Source organism: Aptenodytes patagonicus, chromosome W (assembly GCF_965638725.1).
Source record: "Aptenodytes patagonicus chromosome W, bAptPat1.pri.cur, whole genome shotgun sequence".
NCBI classification, from domain to species: domain Eukaryota; kingdom Metazoa; phylum Chordata; class Aves; order Sphenisciformes; family Spheniscidae; genus Aptenodytes; species Aptenodytes patagonicus.
Genome location: NC_134981.1, coordinates 41,904,148 through 41,927,047, shown reverse-complemented (window position 1 = coordinate 41,927,047; position 22,900 = coordinate 41,904,148). Strand labels below are relative to the sequence as shown.

General features: G+C 35.2%; 1 protein-coding gene across 1 annotated transcript in view; it reads left to right on the top strand.

Annotated features, from left to right (window-relative positions):
- LOC143172288 (tyrosine-protein kinase Fer-like) overlaps positions 1-22,685 on the top strand; it is a 233,438-nt gene extending 210,753 nt beyond the window's left edge. Inside the window, exons 17-19 of the mRNA XM_076361544.1 lie at positions 15,229-15,383; positions 18,540-18,662; positions 19,631-22,685. Of these exons, the coding sequence (XP_076217659.1) occupies positions 15,229-15,383; positions 18,540-18,662; positions 19,631-19,773 (421 nt within the window). The 3' untranslated portion in view covers positions 19,774-22,685. The remainder of the gene's footprint in view (positions 1-15,228; positions 15,384-18,539; positions 18,663-19,630) is intronic.
- The last annotated feature ends 215 nt before the right edge of the window (positions 22,686-22,900 follow it).

Genomic DNA, 22,900 nt, shown 5'->3' with positions numbered 1-22,900 from the left:
ACAGAGCATGGCACAGAAACAGCCTTACATTGGAGGCACACTAAAAATTTGGAGTCTGGGTTTGCTCTGCCTTATGTTGCAAAAAGAAGCAGGTAGGAGGAGGGTATAGTTGTAGTGCTTCTTATCTTAACTGTAATATCTTTATTTTCTAAATCTTTTGTTAACAATTAAACACTATCTTCTAATGCTTTTTAAAAATGAAATTCATAAATAGGTTGTTGACAATTAGATTTGGGATTTCTTATGGAGCTCACATATATTAGAGGTATGAAGTTGACTAATTCTTTTACTGTTTTATCTTAATTTAAAAAACAAAGTGAGTTAATTACAGAGATCAAACTAAGAATGGACAGCTGGAGATAAATATTTTCAAGAGTTTTTTTCTGCAACTTACAATCATCTCATTCGTAAATGTGGTTTGATCCTAGAGTAATCCATTTACAGTTAAAGTTGAATCAGTTCTGAATCAGTAGTTCTGATTGTCTGAAATGTTATTTTAGCAACACAATTGTTTTTTTCTTTAATGTGCTTGTGTAATTCTAATCTGAAAATATTAAGAAGAAAAAAATAGGAAATGTAAGTATCCAAACCCATTAAATTCAATATTGCAAATGTTGTATACTCTAAACTCAGTAAAATAAATTAGAGAGATTGAATTCTAAATATACTATAATGTAAGCGGATATGACCTGTGATGAAGAGCTACTTCTGAATACAAAGTGAACTTCCTTCAAATGTATTGCAAGTTTCCCTAAGTTATTAATAACCTCCAAATTTTGGCATGGCTGAATAAGAAAAGATTTAAAAAGGGAAAGAGAAGAATACAGTTTTCCAATTAAGACTATGTGTATCCGTTGCTTGGGTTGGTACTGCTTCCCATTGTGTGCTTTGTTTGAAATTCATCCCATTTGCTTAAAAGCAAATTAGTTATGTTCAACATCTCAGATTTAGTTTTGCCACAGCTGCAGAAATAGTTTGGAAGGCTTCTGATTTGAGTAGCAGATACATGGGTTTGGATGATCAGAGTATGATGTAAGGAATATCTGAATATATTTATGTCTGAATTATGCTCAGTGCTGCAGTCCTGTTACCAGAGATGTCAATGATCGCAGTGTGTAGGAAATATATATTTTAGTTGTGGCTTTTTGGTGTTATGTAAATAAACAATAGATTATATATTATTATATTAAAATCATGTTTGTCACGTTAATGGTAGAACTTGAAGTTCTGTTGTCTTTTTTAGAATGCTACATTTCTTTCTTCACCTGCTGTTTATGAACAAACCTTTCTTCAACCTGAGTTTGTGACAAATAGGATGGATTTTATTTGCTATTGGGAATTTCAGCAATAACAATCTTTGCCATTTGCTACTCTTCTCATTAAATATTAAATTATCAAGACATCTATTAATAAAACTGCAAAGCAAAGTTGTGGTTTAACTATGGTCATTCTGAGGCTAACATTAGTAATGACTAGTTCCCAGAGGCCAGTTTAGTATAGGACATTAGATTCTGCTGTCTCTCGGTTTAGAATGGCAAACTGAAGTTTCTAGATATAAAATAAATAATAAGAAATAAAGTTTTTCTTTTTGTAATTATAAACACAATTATAATGTTTCATCTTATTTAATCGAAATTTCATTTATTTTTCAACCTATATCTAGTGAATACACAGTCTGTGTATTAGCTGAATGGCATTGGGGTAATATAGTTTGATCAGCCAAAGATAGTCCCTTATATTAATGTTTTAAAGTGTCTATTAAATTAAAGGTTTTAACAAGGTTGATATTTTCATTTTACAATAATGTTTCCCTATTGTTGATTGTGTTTGAATGTCATCCTGTATATGTTCCCCATAAAATGGGTAAAACATTCCAATTATTTCTGACCTCTGAGATTTCAGTATGTCACTTTTCCTAGGATAATGATTAGAAATGTCATGAAGAGATAAATTGTTTAGGCATGTTATTGCAGAATAATTCTGTAGACTTAGTTATAAACTATTGGAATAGGAATATCTGTGGTATAGAATTCACCAATAACCATTAATGCTAGGGAAGCTAAAAAGTATATTATTTTTCACAGTAGCTAGACTTGTATAACAGATTCCACTTTTGCTTTTTGTGTTGGTACATCTCATTCTTCAGTTAGCAATTAGAGGTTAGATTTACCATTAGAAGGTAACTTCTTGATTCTAATCAACAGTTTGACTCTCAGTATTGTATTTTTAAGGAACTATGAATACTTTATTTATATATAACTTATATAAGACCTGAAACCTTAATTTAACTCTGTGGATTTGGTGCTTGTGAAAGAAACTAAAACAGCAGCCCTGGTGAATGAAATCCTGTGTTGCAGGATAACAGCAGAGCAAGGTTCACATTCAGACTGCTTGTCAGTCAATCCCAACTGTTATCTGCCAATGACTTCTTTGGGCATTAGTGTTTCTTGAACTCTCTGCTGTGTCTGTTAATGAAAGGAAACATAATACATTGTTTGCAATGTGGGAAGTGGAAATGACACTCACAAAAATTATACTGGATGGAAGTTATTATATTACCCTGTTGTGGTTTAACCTCAGCCAGCAACTGAGCACCACACAGCCGCTCGCTCACTCCCCACCCCCGGTGGGATGGGGGAGAGAATCAGAAGAGTAAAAGTGAGAAAACTCATGGGTTGAGATAAGAACAGTTTAATAATTGAAATAAAATAATAATAATAAAAGAATATACAAAGCAAGTGATGCACAATGCAATTGCTCACCACCACTGGCTCAACCGATGCCCAGCCAGTCCCTGAGCAGCGGCCCCCCCCGGCCAGCTTTCCCCAGTTTATGTACTGAGCATGATGTCACATGGTATGGAATGTTTCTTTGGCCAGTTTGGCTGTGCCCCCCTCCCGGCTTCTTGTGCACCTCCAGCCTTCTCAGTTGGTAGAGCATGGAAACCTAAAAAGTCCTTGGCTAGTGTAAGCATTACCTAGCAACAACTAAGACATGGGTGCATTATCAACTTTGTTCTCGTCCTAAATCCAAAACACAGCATTGTACCAGCTACTAGGAAGGAAATTAACTCTATCCCTGCCGAAACCAGGAAAATAAGTGCATTAAATATAACTTGCCATGCTGAAATCAACAGAAAAAATTGTCATTGAATTCAACTGGAAAAGAAGTAGATCCATAGATGGTAATAATTGCTTTTGCTACACTTCAGTTGCCATGAAGTTACAGTAGTATTACTTATTTTTACCTATTTACTGTATTTTGGAGTTCAAAGTTTCATATTAAATCTGTTCAGAAAGTTGAGAGGCACTCTTGTATATACCATCAAATACCAACATTTCATAGCCAGGAGATGTAAGAATGCATGATTCTGGCTGATTGGTAGTGGTGGTAGATTCACAGATCACAGATTTTTTAAGCTTTTTTTTTAATAGTTTGTAGCAAAAAGAAAGATGGATTGCAGGATTTCATTTTTACAGTGGGTAAAGGAGGCATTAGTGCAGATGATGAACAACCAATTAGATCATAGGATAAGAAAAAAACAAAATTAGATGGATAAGGAAGGGGGGAAGAAGGGCAGCCAAGAAGGTCACCTTAGAAATGAGATATGGAATTCTTCTCTGAGCATAGATCATTGACCAAAAAGTAAGTATATGCATCAATATTTGCTAAGCAAAGCCAAAACACTCTTTAATGTACAGTGTTACTTTTCTTTCCAATGTAGAACTTTTCCTGGTTTTACCTTATAATGGAAAATTCTAGTTATTGTTTCCAGAAAGGGAAATATATGCTGCACTGAGATATAACGTATTGATTCAATATTTTATTGGCTTCCTGATACTGATTCTTGACAGTCCAAAGAGGAGTGTATCGCAGGTGTCTCAGACAGGAAACTAATTTTAATTGAAAATTCTTAGGCTGTATGTCAGTGATGATGAATAATAAATTCCTATATTGCTTTTATGAGGAAAATAAACATATTTCCCTTTTCTACTTGCTTGTACACACACATATATGCATACGAGGTTATAGCTGTTTTGTGAATTTGATAAATATTTGTCCACTGTTGTGTTTTTGTTTGCTTGTTTGGTGTGCCCCCCCCCATAATACCAATGATTATATACCTTACTCTAGTGTAGTTGTTCCCTGTGTCTTGAGAGGTTTTTCAGAAGCACTTCAGAGCCTTACATTGCTGTAGTTTTATCAATGAAATATTATATTCAGTGTAGCTGTGTGGCTGTGTACACAGTGAAAAATAGCAAGATGGAGGAAGAACATAAAATGGGTTTTAGTTTGCCTCTATGAAAAACTTGATTTTTAAGTTTAATCAACTGAAAAGCATTATGTTTTAGAGGGTATATTACTTCTGCATGACCATAGATGGCATATAGTAATAACTAAGTAATTACTGTTTTCCAACCTATTGTTGATCTTTCTTAGAGCATCAAGATATTTTTCTCATAAAGCTGAGAGAAGCTTAGGTGAGGTTATTTATCTTCAGCTCTATTGAAAGTTAGATTCAGTTCCAATAGATATTGGTAAAAAAGGACTTTGAACAAATTTGAGCAAATGCATCCATCAGAAATTGAATCCAGTTGGATCATACATCTTAAAGGAACCACAGTTACTTAGAATTAATAAAATAAAACATACAGTAAGCTAAGTGCATGTTATTTTCTTTCACTTTTTGTCATTGCTCAGTAGTTTTCAGCCTCTTTCTATCTTTTTTGGCAGAATTATAGTGTGAGGACATACTTTTATGAAACATTTTTATACCACTGTGAGTACTGACTGAAAGAGGGACTTACTCTTTGTCAAAGGATATTTCAAAATCCCTTATGCAAGGCTGCAGTCAGTAAAGAAAGTCTTATTGGCATGTTAACTGATTTGGAAGATTGAGAGAGATCATCAAGGTACATGGAGCTGTAAGAATTGTTGAATTTTGTTGTTCACAGATTCAAGCTGAGTCACTCAAGTCTGCCAGAAAAAGATCAGAAACCTGGCAAAGCTGGATATCAGATACTTCATCAAATCTCATGGGTTCTGGGAAATAAAAATAAATCAGTGAAACAAGGGCCAAGTCCCAGTTTTGAAAAACTACATAGGAATTAAGATGGCAGAATAAGTAACATTACTTGATTAGAAAGGCTTCCTGCTTTTGGAGTAATTTCTGGGCAGGATTTTGGAGATTAGTATGATGAGTAAGCTTATAAATGTTCAAAAGAGTAGTTTTTAAACTTACCTGCTATGAATATCACTTCTTCATAGTTGGTTACAAACATCTCCATTCCCATTTACTAATAATTGAATTGACTGTCCTGCCTATTTGGTATCATAGACCTTCCTGACTCCTCATTCACTGCCAGGAAGCTGCCCTTCCTTCCCATTATTGCTTGTGCAGACTGTCTTCTCCTGCACATGATTATCTGGACTAGTTTGTTTATCCTGCTTGTAAGGGCATGGATGGAATCATGAACCCTCACTCCCTCCTCATTTTCTTTTACTGGGAGTACCTCTGCTCCCTTTTGTACTTCCAATAATCCTTATGGGAGCTGAAATAACTGCTTACATGAAAAACTAGTAACAGATAAGGGTTCTTTCTAGCTTGAAATGATCAGGAATTATCATGTGCCTGAACAGAAATTCTGAGTCTCATGAAAACAAATGACAAAACTGAGATGACAGGACCTCCCATGCCTGCTATTGTCTTATTTTAGGTGAATTAAAGTGTGAAATAATATTACTCTGGTTACAGATATACTTATCTTGGTTATTTAATAATTTGTTTTAATTTACAAGTTTTGTTTAACTTCTCGGTGTATATTGTTTTTCTTCTATAAAACAGCTGGACTTGAATTGTAATTGAAATTAGGTGTTTATATGTTTGTAAGTAAATAACTGTCTTTCCTACCACAAAAGAGCATTGTAAGCTTCAGAAAGAGTCAAGCAGAGAGAGCCCTCAGGAAAATGTAAAAGTTATGGAAGATTTTCCAATGTAAAATATAAAGACATATTTTCGTCCTTAAACATACAATTCCAGCTTTTTTTTTAACCAGGAAGTAGCTACTATATTGAAGTGCTTCAGCTTCCTTTTGGAGACTTGCTATAAGTAACTGCTATAGTGCCTGGTAATCTTTTATATTTGACAGTGAGCCAGCATTTTTCTTTGATAGTTTTATTCTATGATAGTTTTAATCTATTCTTTAAACTCACACAGTTCACTCCTACTGGTGTTTTGATGCCTTGCAGTAGATGTTGTCCAAACCTCAAGCTGGAAGGTAGGGCAGTCATCAGGCACAATGATGTAACTCAAAATGCCATGAGGAGGAACAGAAATAATATGGAGTCTTTTGTGAGCAATGATGGCAGGGGCTCTGATGTGGCACTGATATGCTGGACAAAATGGTGCTCCCTAGAGAAGCCTGAAGTTTAGGAAGCCAAAATTTGTATGATAGCTTTGCTGCACACAGTTTGGGACCATGTTTGGCACAGGAGACCAGACTATATTTAAACCTAAGTAAACCTCTCTAACTTTGTATAATGGAAATCTGAGGAGCCTCAGCACCAGCTACTTCAGTCTGTTTATCTGCTTCTCTTGCACTGAATTATTTGATAATGTAAACATACCAGTTGGACACAATTCAGATCCACTTCAGCTAATTTACTAGTTGCAGCTACTGATTTAATATTAAAAGACAAACAAACAAACAAAAACTTGACAATATTGTTCACTTATTTCCCCTAAAATTCTGGGCTATATACACCACTTTCATTTCACTGATGAATCGTATACTTCTTTTATATTCTGATATGCATATTCATGACAAATTCATTTCATATCTAGCATAGCGTATCATTTATATCCCCTTTTTCATAGTTAGTATAAAGAATTACAATAGGTATCCACGCACTAGAAATAAAGAGTCTGTAAGGTAGCGATGAGTCACATTGAACAGAATACTACATGCAGCTTTGGACATATTAAAAAGTGGTAAATAAAATGGTAATCCAGAAAAAAGCAAAAATATAGGCAAAATTCACATTCAGAGAAAGCTGAATGATAAAATTGCAAAGGAGAAAAAGTACTTGATTTAAATAATCCAATAAATGTAGCAAGCTGCATTGTGATTAAAAATAAGAAAGGAAAAATAGTCTGATTATTGGGCAATCTAATTTTAAAAGTTTGAAAATGGAACCTGAAATTCTATCACTTGTAGCGTATATGTATATCATAGAATCATAGAATGGTTTGGGTTGGAAAGGAACTTTAAAGATCATCTAGTCTACCCCCCCTGCCATGGGCAGAGACATCTTTCACTAGATCAGGTTGCTCAAAGACCCATCCAACCTGACCTTGAACGCTTCCAGGGATGGGGCATCCACAACTTCTCTGGGCAACTTGTTCCAGCGTCTCACCACCCTCATTGTAAAAAATGTCTTCCTTATGTCCAATCTAAATCTGTTGTCTTTCAGTTTAAAACCCTTGCCCCTTGTCCTGTCACTACAGGCCCTGGTAAAAAGTCTCTCTCCGTCTTTCTTATAAGCCCCCTTTATATATTGAAAGGCCGCAATAAGGTCTCCTCGAAGCCTTCTCTTCTCCAGGCTGAACAACCCCGAATCTCTCAGCCTTTCTTCATAGGCCTTTCTTCATATAGCCTTTCTTCAATGTACCTGTAAAAGCTCTTCTTCTTATTCTTCACATCCCTCGCCAAATTCAGCTCCAGCTATGCCTTAGCTTTCCTGGTCCCATGTCTACACATCCAGGCAGCATCCCTATATTCTTCCCAGGATACATGCCCCTGGTTCCACTGCCTGTGCATTTCCTTCTTACACTTTAGTTTGACCAGGAGGTCCTTACTCAGCCATGCCTTCCTTGCCTGATTTCTTACACATGGGAATCGAGAGCTCTTGCGCTCTAAGAAAGATGTCCTTAAAGAGCTGCCAGCTCTCTTCTGCTCCTTTGTCCCTGAGGGCAGCTTCCCCAGGGGATCCCATCCACTAATTCCTTAAACAACTGAAAGTTTGCTCTCCTAAAATTCAGGGTCCTGACTCTACTCTTCACCTGGCCCATATCCCTCAAGACTGTGAAGTGTGTGTGTGTCTAAAGTAAACTTCAGCCAAGTTATATAAATTAGCATTTAGATTTGGAGAATGTCTTTCTCTTTTTATGATACTAGTTGCCATGGTTGCTTCCCAAAAATACTATGTGCTACCAAAGGAAATTGGTATTTTTATTCTTTACTTTAAAAAGGGAATTTAGTTTGTCCTGTCACCAGGTAATTGTTTTGGTTTTGCAGATTCTAAGGCCCCACTTTTCTATGCATGACTCCCCTGTGTTATATCAATTCATTTGCAGAGCAGATCTGCAGAATTTCTCAAGAAATTATGTGTTCTTTAGAAAAACTAAACAAAGCTGGAAAAAGTATAGTCAAATACTTGAACAAATTGAGTTTACAAACAGTGGTTGAATTCCTGATTCCATTAAGTTATTTAACTTTAGTAGAGCCAGGATTTCACATTGTGGATCATATTTACAGTAAATAGTTAAGAAGCAGGCACTGACTGTTTTTAACTGTATGGAAAATACTTTTTTCCTTTCTTATTTTTATATAGGAAGATTTAGCTCACAACTCCAACTTCATTAGCAGTTTCATAATGTTCCAGCCTCATCTCTTTCACGCTTTCTTCTTTGTAGTGAGTTAGAGACCAGTTTCTATCCTGGGATTTGCTTTCATCTTTAAATCCAACTACTAAGGCTAAGCAGACTTACATTTGACTTGCATTTCCAAATGGTGCTTACAGAACTTTAGTCCCATGGAAGTTGTGTCTGTATTGCAATGACTATTCCATGCATTTTACATTACAGCCGTCACAGCTGCTGTTCACCCTTCTTTTCCCTAAATATTCCATATACTCTAGCTTAATGTTTTTCAGAGAAACAGAGGTCCAGGAGAGCAGGCAAATCTATTCACCAGTAATGTGATTATAAATTGCAAACAAGGCTAGAAAGGTAAAATTTAAAAAAACCCAGGTACTTCTGTGATTATTATATTCTGGTCAGAGTCCATCTTGGATAATCACTTTTTGGACACTTAATTTTCCTTATAATTCAGTTGGATATCAAATAGATTTGTAATGAATATTAAAAATGTTATGGTTATCAAATTTATACGTATTTGTGCCTGTTATGTTCTGCAGTGTTTCAGGCAGTTCAAGAGCATAAGAATGGCTGCATTTCATTTTAATAAAGTTTATCTATGGATCATCTAGCATAGGAAATATTGAAATCCAAGAGGCGATCCAGCAGTGGTATTATTCCTGTGTGTGGCATTAGGCATTCCTAAGTCTCACATTTTGCTCAGCACATTACATGCCATCAGATGTGCACGGGAAAAATGTCTTACAAAAATCAACAGGGATATCAATGCAAAGATGACTATATTATAGACTAAAATGACTATGATGCAGTTTTCATCAAAATAATTGTTCAGAAAAATACAAACAATAACTATTAAGTTCTTAAAAAGTTGAAAAACAATGCAGATGAAAAACCTGTAGATGCTGCTGATAGGAACATTTCTGTCCCACATGCAAACATTGTGAAGGTAACCACAGAAATAGGGAAATGGTGGGAGGAATAGATCATATATTGTTTTATTGCTCCATTTCCAGGTTCTCAGTCTGATATGATGATATTGGCTTCTCTTCAGGAACTGCTCATTGTCTACCATGCCTATCTTTGCCTGTTTTAAAATAGCTGGTACAGAAATCTTGTTTTACTAGGAAAATGGAGAATACATGGTAACTTACCTGAGTAAAACTCAAAGAAGGTAAAAGTTTTACAATGTGTCAATAGATTTGTATACTCACTGGAGCCTTCTCCGGGCTGCAAGCAGTAAGTTTACAGTTGTTTAATTTTCCTCCATTATAAGGGCCTGTTGCAACAGGACAAGGGGGAATGGCTTTAAACTAAAGGGGGGTAGATTCAGACTAGATATAAGGAAGAAATTTTTTACGCTGAGGGTGGTAAAACACTGGAACAGGTTGCCCAGAGAGGTGTTGGATGCCCCATCCCTGGAAACATTCAAGGTCAGGCTGGACGGGGCTCTGAGCAACCTGATCTAGTTGAAGATGTCCCTGCCCACGGCAGGGGGGTTGGACTAGATGACCTTTGAAGGTCCCTTCCAACCCAAACTATTCTATGATTCTACGATTACCTCTGTAGGTGACAGGTGCCATATAATGTGTGGTAGCAACTTGGGTTTCTTCCCAATAAAAATGCACCCAGAACAGGAAGGTGAGAAAGCTCCAAGAAGCAGGAGTGACCCTGTCACTCATCACAGCAGGAGGCTGGATCAGCTCCATTGTCTTCCACATAGAATTACCAATCTCGTTATTTAAAAAAAAATACTGCCTGGGTTTTGTTTTATTTCTCTCTTCTTAACTCTGAAGTAATTTTCAGTCTCTTTTTCACAGTCATCTAGCTTAAACTGTTTCTTTTTTAATGAAAATTGAGATTCATAATTAACACAGTTATTCAACTCGTAGAACTAGAGTCTTCATATCAGACACCAAGTATTAGGAGATTAGAACAAAAAAAAGAGGTGATAACATTATATAGAGCTTGTGCTTTACTTTTGTACTTCTAAAGGGACAGTCTATGCCCTTTGAGATATGAGTGATCTCTATCATGGTCAAGAAGTAAAATAGAAAGTTTGTCTCTGAAACATAAACATATTGGGGAAAGTATTTTTCCTAAAGTCCTACTGCTACCCCTTCTACAAAAATAATTGAATTATATAACTAATTTAGTATGCCAAATATTTTTGTATCTACCTCAAAGTATACCTTATTGTAATTGTGTATTTTTTCATTAGTAGCTGACCGTTTTGCAGACTATAAAAATGAATATAATCTTCTGATTCTCATACTACACTTGTTCATCAGAAATGACTGTATAATAGGTAAACTTTATATCTTAATTTTGTTTCAGATATGTGTATATGAAGGCATTTGCAATAACTACTGTAGAGAAAATATGAATATAGTTTTCTGTACAACAGTTCCTTAAGATTGTTTTTAATTACTGTGTTTATAGAGTTCAGGACAACTTTCACTTGCTCGAAAAAACTAGCAGTAGAAAAGGAAATAGCATGAAGGCGTGTAGTGTGGGACTGAGGGTGAAGTTCACTGCATGCAGTGGTTTCCTTATTGAGCTGTACAGTCCTCAGTAGATGAAGCAATTTGCTTTGTCCTAGTGAACCAAATGCATCCCATTCTGCAATTCTGCATGGGATGCTGTAACTTTCCATCATCTACTACCATGACCCATGCCACAATCTATCACATATTTAGCAAAGTACTTAGAAAAAATCAGGTACATAATGGTTATCAAGTAAGTTCTTAGAGGGTGGGGATGATGACAATAATTACATAAATTTGCAATTTTGAATTAGGAACACATACTCAATTGTGTGTGTGTGTGTACATATATATATATATATATCAGTATTTATCCTTACTTAGAGCATTTTTAAAAACACTTAACACCTCCTTCCAATATCTAGTGAATGCATTTTATATTTCAATATAGTTGTTATTTTCTAGAAATCTGACATTTATGAATAGACTGTTTACCAACTTCAATTTCTAGTTAGACCATATTATAGTGCACTAAAGTAATTTAAATGCTTAAGCTTTATTGGTAGTTTTTATTTTCTCCTGTTTTCTTTGACCTATATTACTTCCAAAGTTTGCCTTTTGATTAATATTATCTTTGTAACCTTAGTTCACAGGGATGTGTTCACCAAGATGCTAGAAATCATTTTATATGATAGCTCTCACTGATTACAGTGAGAGTGAGCAGTGCGATGCAGACTATTCCTGGAATATAGGATACATTTTAGTCTTACAGGTGGAGAAAATAAAGGTTCTGTGGAAGAATGTGTTTTTAGATATAAGTCTGTTTTTTGTGGTTGTGTTCAGTTACTGAAGACAATTGTTCGGGGCTTTTTTGTTTTGTTTTACACGAGTGCTGAGGGAGCTGGAAGATGTCATTGCGAGGCCACTCTCGATAATCTTTGATCAATCATGGTGACCAGGAGAAGTGCCCAAAGACTGGAGGAAGGCAAATGTCACTCCTATTTTCAAGAAGGGCAAGAAAGAGGACCCAGGGAACTATAGGCCTGTCAGCCTCATCTCCATCCCTGGGAAGGTGATGGAGCAGCTAATCCTGGGAACCATTTCCAGGCACATGAAGGAAAGAAAGTCATCAGGAGTAGTCATCATAGCTTCACCAAGGGGAAGTCATGCTTGACCAATCTGATAACCTTCTATGATGAAGTGACTGGCCTGGTAGAAGAGGGGAGAGCAGCAGCTATTGTTTACCTGGACTTGAGTAAGGCCTTTGACACTGTATCCCAGCAGGAGGGTTGGACCAGATGACCTCCAGAGGTCCCTTCCAACCTCAACCATTCTGTGATACTTTTGAGTTGTTTTTGCAAAATCTTAAAATCTCTTGTCTGAAAAATCTCAAAATGCTTTACAGGGAGTAATTGAAGTCACTTCTGCTCTGAGGTGGGGAAATCTACTCATTTTATAGTTGGGGAAAACTGAACAATATCCAACAATATGGATAGCAAGTAGAAGAGTTGAGATTATTGAGAAATCATTACTGCATCTAACTTGGATCTTCTCTAGTTTCCTAGCACTATTCATCTGTGATGAGGATGACATTAGGAACTGAGAGGAGTGATTAGTATTACAGTTAATATTTTCCATTATTATTCATTATGTCATAACTACAACAATATGAAAAAATAAACAAATAAAAAAAGTATAAAGGAGGAGGCTAACACAGAACACTTGGAAGGATCTGCTTCTGACCCTCTAATATTTATTTTTCCTATCCATTATTAGACACAGACTAATTTATATGACACATAACATTGATATGATCTCCACATATAGCAAAAGTAGCAGCACATGAGTAGCAAGAAACTTAAGAAACAGGTATGTTTTGATTTAGTTAGCCAGCCAGCATTGAAAGTTACTGAAGTGGCTGGAAGAGAGGAAGTGTCTGTAGTCCACAAAAAACCAAGTTTCACTTGTAGACCTGCCACCCCTTCTTTTTTGATCAGATAATAGACTATTTTGGTTGAATTAAATGTGCAGTGGAGGTATACTGATTCTGTTCACTAATTAATTGATTGTTTTTATCAGCTGAGGGTGTTTTAAGTACCTGACCCAGGGAGAAGGTATAAAATGGCTAATTGCTTCAGTGAGGCAGTCTGTCCTGCTGGTTTAATAATGTGGTTGTGGTTTTAACTGATGGAATTCAGTTGAAATACTAGGTATTACCTGCTGTGTGGTTCTTTCCAGGGGTGTTCTTAAACAAAAGTTTATGAGGTTTAAGTCTTAGCTGACAGACAATTCTCGGCATGAAGAAATTGCCTCCACTTCCTCTTTAACTTGCTGTTGGATTTTTAGCAAAAGTGTTGGGAGCTATCTGCTGTAGTTTCAGCATATTCAACTTGTATTAGCGTCATGTGGTCACTGTGCTGTTTGTGTTTATAGAAACTTCAGATTAGTGTTTAAAAATGAAATTTGAAAATGAAATATTAATTTTTACTCTTTGATAGTTGGAGGAAGGGGCTTTTTCCTTTGTTCTTAATAATCACTAGGAACTTCCATAATCTTGGTATGAGAAAGTGAAAGTCATGGTTATTCTTTTACTAATTAACTTGTTCTGTAGCAACTCAGTGTAATTTGTGCTCAATTTGTACAGCTTTCACAATGGAAAATAAGGAATATTTGCTGCTTTTCTAAGTTAAATACTGATTTTATGGAATTACTGCAGCAAGTAGTAATGCTGTATGAAAAGAAAAACAATACCCCAGAGAGAGAGGGGCACCTAAATCCATGCAATTATATCTGTACTTCTTTGGGATGTTTGCTTTGGGGAGAGATAAGGAGAAGGAAGAGAAAACAAACAACATATTTGTGGGTTTTTTTAAAAGGCCATCTAGAAAGTGTGATGAGTTACTGCAAATATTTAACAGCAAAGTTATCTGTAATATTGACTCTTCACAGTGATTTTCTATCAATAGCCCCATATATTTACAGTTTCTTGTTGTTGCCCTATATATTTACAGTTTCTTGTTGTTGAAAAGCATGTTTCAGATGGAGGGAGGGAAAAGAAGGATGTTGATTTTTCTGAGCTTCTCATCCAACACTGAACCAAAATACTTTTTCCTGTAATGCTCAGTAGCTTTTGATTTTTGATGGAAACTGTAATGATAATAGAGGTAAGATAGAGCCAATTCTCTGGCTTCTCAGTGTCTTTCAAAATTATGAGAACATGTTTCGGGCTGCTTCTTTGAGTTCTGTCTCATTTTGCATCAAATAAAATTTGTTAATCTGCAGGTTTATTTCTGTGACCTCAAGGGGCAGTATAGCAACAGCAGCTCTTTGCCTTACGTCTGCTTATTTCATCATTGAAATGAGTATCTATTTGGTCTCTAGAAACTTAGTCCACACTGTGACATACTCACTCTTACTGATAAATTCAGCTATGATAGAAAAGATATAGGAACCTACTTGTGGTGGGTTGACCCCGACCAGCAACTAAACACCCACCAGCCGCTTTCTCACTTCCCCTGCAACGAGATGGGGGAAAGAATCAAAAGAGCAAAAACGAGAAAAACTCATGGGTCGAGATAAAGACAGTTTAATAAGTGAAGGAAAAAAGAAAAAAAAGTGATACAAAGGCAGTCATTCACCATCTCCCACAAGCAGACTAATGCCCAGCCAGTCTCTGAGCAACAGCTACCTTGGAAAAACTCCCCCCCACCCTCCAGTTTTATTGCAGAGCATGACATTATATGCCATGGAATATCTCTTTGGTCAATTCAGGTTAGCTGTCCCAGCTGTGTCCCTTCCCAACCTCTTGCCCACCCCTAGCTTACTCATTGATGGGGGCAGAGTGAGAAAGAGAGAAGGCCTTGACACTATGCGAGCACTGTTCAGCAATAACTAAAACATTGGTGTGTTATCGATATTGTTTTAGTCAAATCCAAAACAGTACCATATGGGCTGCTATGAAGAAAGTTGACTACATCCCAGACAGACCCAGTACACTACTTAAGATTTTCCTTCACATTTTAAATGACTTTTAGAAGTTTCAAATGTGTGAATATATTGGGGGGGTTATTTCTTGTTCTAACTTAGAGACCTGGCTGCAAGGAACTGCTTGGTAGATGAAAACAACATTTTGAAAATAAGTGATTTTGGAATGTCTCGTCAAGAGGATGATGGAGTTTATTCATCATCAGGCTTAAAGCAGATTCCTATCAAGTGGACTGCTCCAGAAGCTCTCAACTACGGTAAGGATATATCTTTATCTTCTTGGTATAAAAAATATACAGTATAAGGTGCAAGGGGACTACATCATGGACAGTATTTGAACATATATATATAAAATTTTTCCTTTTTCCCAGTTCAGAGCAACAGATGTTTAAAATATTTTAGTTTTAATATTTCAGCCTCATTTAAGTTAGGTAAAAATACTATTTTCCCTTCAAAAAGAACAAGGCAGAAACATCAAAATTGCTAATTATTCAGCAGTAAAATAATGCTGTGGTTATGTTGCTAACTCGTTCCAGTGAGTGGGAAGTTCTGCATATTTATGGCATTTTTAAAAAAAGGCAGAAGATTTTAACATTCTAGAGCACTCTATCAGATAAACGATTAGATAAATCATTGCATTGGAGAAAAAAATGCTTTATTTTTTTAAACTGCAGCTTTTGTTTATATGCATTTTTATATATTGCTATGCTATTATGGGGTAAAAATGTAGTTAGAGTGACTGACCCTCTATTGTCTGTTTTCCTAAGAGTGTTGCTAATGTTCACTGTGGAATACTATTTCTATTTTGGGTGTTAATTCCACTATAAAAGGAGTTTTGAATTTTTATTTTCATTGTTTCAAGAGTACTTGTCTTTTATCTGATATATAATGGAAACCCCTTCTCTACAGCCATACCAGTCCAGTCTACTGCATTAAGCAGGAAACTGGCTTTTATGACAACACCTTCATTTTGTACTTCTGAGTCTTTGCTATTTTCCACACCTTACAGGAGAAGAATGTATAGCTGATTAACATCTTTACTTATTTGCTGTTTCCTAAAATGAATCAATACCCAGCCAGTTTTAAGTGATTTTCTGCAGTGTTTGGAAAATAACCTGTCTCAAACATTTGTTAAAGTATTCAGCAGTCTAATATTCAGCTTCAAAATATGGTTGAAGCTTTCTGCGTTGTTGTTGGTTTTTATGGATCATTTTTTCCACTCTCTTGAAAAGTGCAAGTTAAAATAATCGGTTTGTGTTTTGCCATTCTAATAATATGGTCATAAGTATTGTATTAAATTGCGTAGGTAACACTGAAAGTAGTTAAGGATACCAGAGTGAAACCGAACTAAATGTGCAATATTTCAAAACTAGATGACAACCATTGAGCATGTCAGTTCTTAATGGTAAAATTTAATGGTTGGAGGAAAATGAGAAATAGGGTCATTTGGTCATTACATGAATGATACAGTGCTTAAGAAAATAAATAAAAGTGCCTTTTTTTAAACACTTCTGGATTCACTTTATATGACATTAATAGCAGTCACAAAAAGATTTTAAATGACAAAATTCAGGTTGGGAAGTCTAGAAACTGGATTAAGGTAAATGGAACTGTTAGGGAGTTGTGTATGAAGTCATGAATGAAATCTTGATGCTACTGGAGCATATGGAAGATTTAACCTTTAGTTCAGTGGGTACTGTTCAGTGCCATTCCATACCATTATTTTTACTTGGGACTATATGATTTCCATCACTTCCAGCAAGTGAAAAATTACTTTAAATGCACCTAATAAAATTACATATTTAGGCCAAGGTGTAGGGTATTTTTGCTTCCAGATCTCTCAAAATTAAAATGCACTTTTAATGCATATGTTTTTCCAGTACAAATTTTCCAGTTCTTTGTAATGTTAATACATTATTGTATTTGTTTATGAAAGAGCATGCCCTTTTTTTCCCCAGATAATATCACAGTGGGAAAGACAATTAACTGTGTAGAAGTTGTACTTTCTTTAAAAAAAAAATTAATCACTTGTATCTACTGAATTACTTTAATGAAAAGTGTTAAATTACTGGATGCCAAACTCTGAAGAGAGTTGATATATAGACAAGAAAACTAATCTTACTACAAAGAGCAAAGTGAATGTCCATAATTACTGTCTACTAAGCACACAAGCTAATGTAGATAGAGTTGTCAGCTGGAAGTGATATTTAGTTTAAGAGTAAACTGAACTTTCTGACATCAGAATAGTTATCATATCACCAACTGTCACTATAATTTACATGCATTTTCCTTTTTTCTAGTGTAAGTGGATTTAAAATGTTTAGCTGAAAATTTGACACAAGCGATGGGATTATAGGGCCTTTCTGGAAATGCGGCAGAAGGAGGGGGAAATAAGAGAAGTGAGTTAGTTTGGTTTGTTTAATGCTCAGAGATGAACAAACACATTTGCAAGCATGTGTATGTTTTTAAGAATAAAGACACTCATAGAATGTAACAAAGAAATACAGTCATGAAAAATGATGACAGAAATATGATAAATGGATTTTTAAGGTAACATTTTCATAGGCCCTGCTACAAAGGGCTAGGAGCCTACACTTTCTGATATAGCATGCGTCTTGATGTGAATCCATCAGGGACAATAGAAATATCTCCCCCAAGAGCTGTCCTTCTCCCATAATATAAAGCTTTCATTCCACAAAGAGGTTTGGATTTAAATTATCTTGACATTTTGCCATCTGTCTGAAGCATAGTTGAAGATAGTAGTAGGCCAGATTATTTTTTTTAACCTGATTGGGTGCATCAGTTCTTCAAGATCCAAATTAAACAACAGTTGAAACAACTGTAGATTCATTTCCAGAGAGTAGTTTCTCAGAGTAAGAAACCCAGGTCCTCTTTGCAATTAAGAACTACATTGATTTTAACTCCTCTTGGAGGACTCATTGCCATGCTATATTAGGGAACTGGAAAAGGTAAATTTTTTAAAGGTATCTTCAGAGTTGAAAGTGATTATAAACAAGGAAAAAAAACCCTGACATTTTTCTGTCCGTTTATATTAAAAGAAAATTAAAAAAATATTTTTAGGCAGTAAATGGAAAGAAATTCTTAACTTACATGGAAAATGACCAACATGGTAAGATCTTCTCAGCCATGTGCTTTGTGTAACAAGTCTCTGTCAAATTACAGAACTTTAGGTTAGCTTATATTATTCCTAGGTATTAACTTTAAGATAATTTATGTTTATAATTTGAAATACAGCAGAACATATCTGAAGAATGTTCATTAGGAGCTACAGCTTTATTATGCTTAAAGCTTGCCAAAATAACACTTACCTCTGCGGAAAATATGTGGCCATAATTATGTAAAACATAAATTATTCTGTAAGTTAAGCCACTGGTTTTCTTTCCTTTCCTTAGGGAGATACACATCTGAGAGTGATGTATGGAGCTTTGGAATCCTTTTGTGGGAGACCTTCAGTTTAGGAGTATGCCCGTACCCTGGAATGACGAACCAACAAGCACGAGAACAAGTGGAGAAAGGTAGTTAATTGTAGGGAGCAAAAGAGATGCTGTGTAGATCCATAGGGATGTAGGTACATACAGTATAAAAAATAGCAAAGAAATAACATATGGGTTATCTAGCAACTTTAGCAAAAATATGAGATTGTTTAATTGCTATTTAGCTTTCTGGGAGAAGTAGTGTGATTTATAGGCTTCTTGCAAAAAGGAAGATAATGACTAGTGACTTAAAGGAGGACACAGTTATAGCATGTTGGCTTTCGTGGCTACAGAACTAAAAGGTGAAATGGAGAGGAGGGATTGATTGCTGTGCAAATAGAGGCTTGACCAGAACGAATTAGTTAAGATAATGCTAATGCAAGTGGAAATATCCCAAACTGCTAGAAAAAAAAATGTATATCATTCTATATCTTCTCTATTAAAGCATTTCAGACAACATTTTAAGTTATGGTGGAGATTGGCAAGCTGGTTGAACAGTGAATGCCACATTTGTTTTCTCTTTTACAAAATAATCAAAATACTTTTATTTAAAAGTAACAAATAACTATGAGCAGGGTTTCAGGTCTTTGATTTCTTTTCATCATCTTTAGTGGCATTTCAGGACTCTTCCTCCTCTACATATTTCTACTGCGTAATTCATAAACAGGTTCTTAGCTAGTAAAACTACCAAATGATAAAAAAGCTAGTTTGCTGAGTTATATAGAATGCTATTGTTAATTATAATCATTGTAGATGACCACAGAAGTTTGTCCTTAAAAAGCCAAAGAAAAAAAATCTGATGTTTTTCAGAGCAGAGGAGTGTTTATAAAAACAAGTCTTACTACCTAAATACTGCAATTCTGTATGAACCCACCATATTACAAGACATATAAAATTTACCCTCAATTTTTTTTTTAATGCAATTATATTGAACTTCGCTCATTTCTTTTTAAATTTGTCAATATGTATCATTTTTCAATGTTATATATTTTTCCCTTTTTCTGTACCAGGATACCGAATGTCAGCACCGCAAAAATGTCCAGAAGAAATATATAAAATAATGCAGAGGTGCTGGGCCTACAAACCTGAAAACCGTCCAAAATTCAGTGAGATTCAGAAAGAGCTGTCTTCAATCAAAAAGAAAGTGACATAGTGATAAACTAGTGCCAAACTCAGTCTGCAGGACTTTATTTTCCAGTTAAGTAATATTTTCCCCTTAAACGCTGCATTTATACATTATTTGCAATATTCTTCTAATTACTTTAAAATTAACTGGGTTTTTTTATATACAAGTGTACCAATGATGTCTACACCTGCATTAAAGACATATTCTGCCAAATGCTATATATCCAGTCACAGTAATATTGTCATTTAGGATACACGTAAATAGAAAAGCACATACTATAGATTTAAGTGACTGTGGCTTCTATCTATTTTACAGCAAGTAAATGCTAGTGAAATTTTTCAGAGGTTTTCTACATTATGCTGTGTTCTTGCTCTCCTATCCCTGTCCCAGATATCAACACTATGGCACTGTAATGTGGTGACTGTCACACATGATGGCCTTAAAAGTGAAGACAGGTTTTGATAAGTATATCAATGAGACACTTTTATATTTTTTAAATTCTTTATGCAACTGATATTTTTAAATGATACCTTGCTTAAGGATGAAGGTCAGATTCTGGATGTAAAGTGAAAGCCAGAATTTTCTTTTCTAGAAAATTGAACTACACGTGCATTTCTTACCACATTATAGTAAATACTTCTGACTTTGGATGTGATTTACTTAAGCTACTGCTTTTTTCCTATGAAGCCATCAGAATTCAGTAATATGTCTCCTTTGCAATGAACTACATTTATTTAACAAACAAAAAAGCCAATATCAAGTCTTGACTACATGTATGTTGTTAACACATACTGCAAATCATCTGCCTTACAAAAAATAAGTAAAAGCAGTAGGTGCACACATGTCGAAAAGGTCAAGAAGTAGATTTGCTAAGGATAGCAGCATGTTATAGATAACAAATAGGATTGGTTTTATAGGAGTAAAAGAATGTGAATTACTAGATTTGCTTTTGATCCTGACTTTTTCCTTCAATTTGCAGTAATTCTCAGTATGTAGCTGGAGCCTGCAAAAGCTAAACAAAAGTACATTCCATGCATAGTGTCCAAATAAAAATGCTGCTTCTCTATGCCATAAGGAAATATGTTTTAAGCCTCTGGCAGGCTGAATAAGGCAGAGTAGAAACATTAACCTTTTAACTTTTTAAAATAATTACAATCAGATTTCAAAAGACTGGGGACAGGGGAGCTGTAAACGCCACCAAGAAGGAAAAAGTTTGTATAAAAAATAACATTCCTCCAGAAAGAATAAAGACTCAATAGTCAGAGGAGGAAAGGCACGAAGTTTGTTACTAAGACTCGGTTTTCTTTGCAACTTGGACTATAATGTCCCTTTGTCTCTTCTACATAAAAATCTAACTGGAATATATGTCCAGGTGTAGAATTTGTGTGTTAATTCTGAGTTCTTTCATTTTCAGGAAGTTGTATATTACTAGCCAGTTTAGAGCGCCATGTTTTTAGACATCATTTAGGCAGGACTTAAATTAGAATTTTCAGAGTGTTGGGGTTTTTTTTGGAAGTGAAGGACTAATTAGATGGCTAGCTAGTTGCATTATTATTTTGCAGCTCAGATTATAGCTATAAGAGAGTAGCTCATTTACAGATCTCAGATCATTTTTATAAAGGCCTTCTCTAAAACAAAAACTGTTAGCTGTACTTAAAAAAAAAAGAATTAATAAAATTCTCAAATGCAGTTGACTGAGATCACGGAGTGAAAACATAGAATAGGTGAACTTGATACTTCCTTCCCCTGCCTTCCCAGAATTGAATGCTTTGTAAGTAAAACTTGCAACAACTGGCTTGGTGTTTTATAGGTAAATATGAACTGTTATCCAATAGGACAACATAGGATGCATACTGCTACTAGCAAAGAAGGCTTGGGGGGAAAAAAAAGTCTTCCTAAATTGCCACTATTTGGAACTCTCATATAGTTTTAGAACTACAAAAGTTTATAGATCAGCTACATAGCTGAATTTTTGTGAATGACAGCACATGCTTCTCCATTAAAACTCTTCATCAATTTAAGGCAATTATGCTTTTAAAAGAAAAATCAGGTTGATAGAGGTTGCTTCTAGATTGCACATGTTGAGGCTATTGAGCAAGACATTTCCACCACTAAAAAAAAAAAATTAAAAGATTCACAGTACTGTCAGCTCAGTCATTTCAGTCTTTCTCAACATATAAAAAATTCCACAAATATTAAATGCAATAGCAACACAAAATCCTTGGATTGCTAATATGTAAACTAGTTCTCTCTGAACTTGTGCTTCAATTATTAAAGAATCTTTCTGCTCTTTAAACAGGGCTGCAGTAGGCTAACAGCTCTAGCTGCACTGTACCGCCAAACCAGAAGAATCCGGCCCTTTGCACCTCCCAAATATTTCTTAACTCTGACAGCTCTATCTACCACAGATACTCCCCTTTCATTTACTTCAAGAAAGTTACTCTTGTGAGACAAAATTCCGATATATCCCTGGTTTTGTTTGACTCAAAAGTTTCATAGTGATGTTATACCTTTATACCTGTGGCAATGTGTTTGTAGGAAAATTTAAGTAACTGTGAATCCAAGGTGAAACACATAGTTCAAATCATGGTTTAATCAAGTTACAAACCCTAAATACATAATGAATTGTCCACATCATAAAAGACATCAGAACAACAACATTCCCCACTGCCTAGTTTACAATACAGAACATCCTTTTCCTATTCTTATGGAACAATATTAAGCCAATTATGCCCCTTTCCAAAGGAACGATCTTGCTGTCAGACCAGATCTAAAACACTATCTTTAAAATTAATACCAATGCCTCAATTCCATTTGAGCTTCACTTTAAACATGCCTTCTACTTATCAGAACTTTCCAAATAGTATTAGTTTTCATTATTGTCATCCATTTTGCTTTTAGAAATCTGACCTCTTTACATCATATAACCTTTAATTATGCAGGTAATTATACATCCCTTCCAAATTCTGAGACTTGCAACTTCAAACAACAAGCATTGCTAAGTCAATAAAAGTCTACAGGGAACCTAATTTTTCATTAGGTGACTAAGTTGATATGGCTTAATGCATTTTAAATATATAAAATTTTTAATTGAAAGGATTACTTTACTGATATTTTGAACAGCAGTATTGCTTCCACAAAATAACTCTTCAAT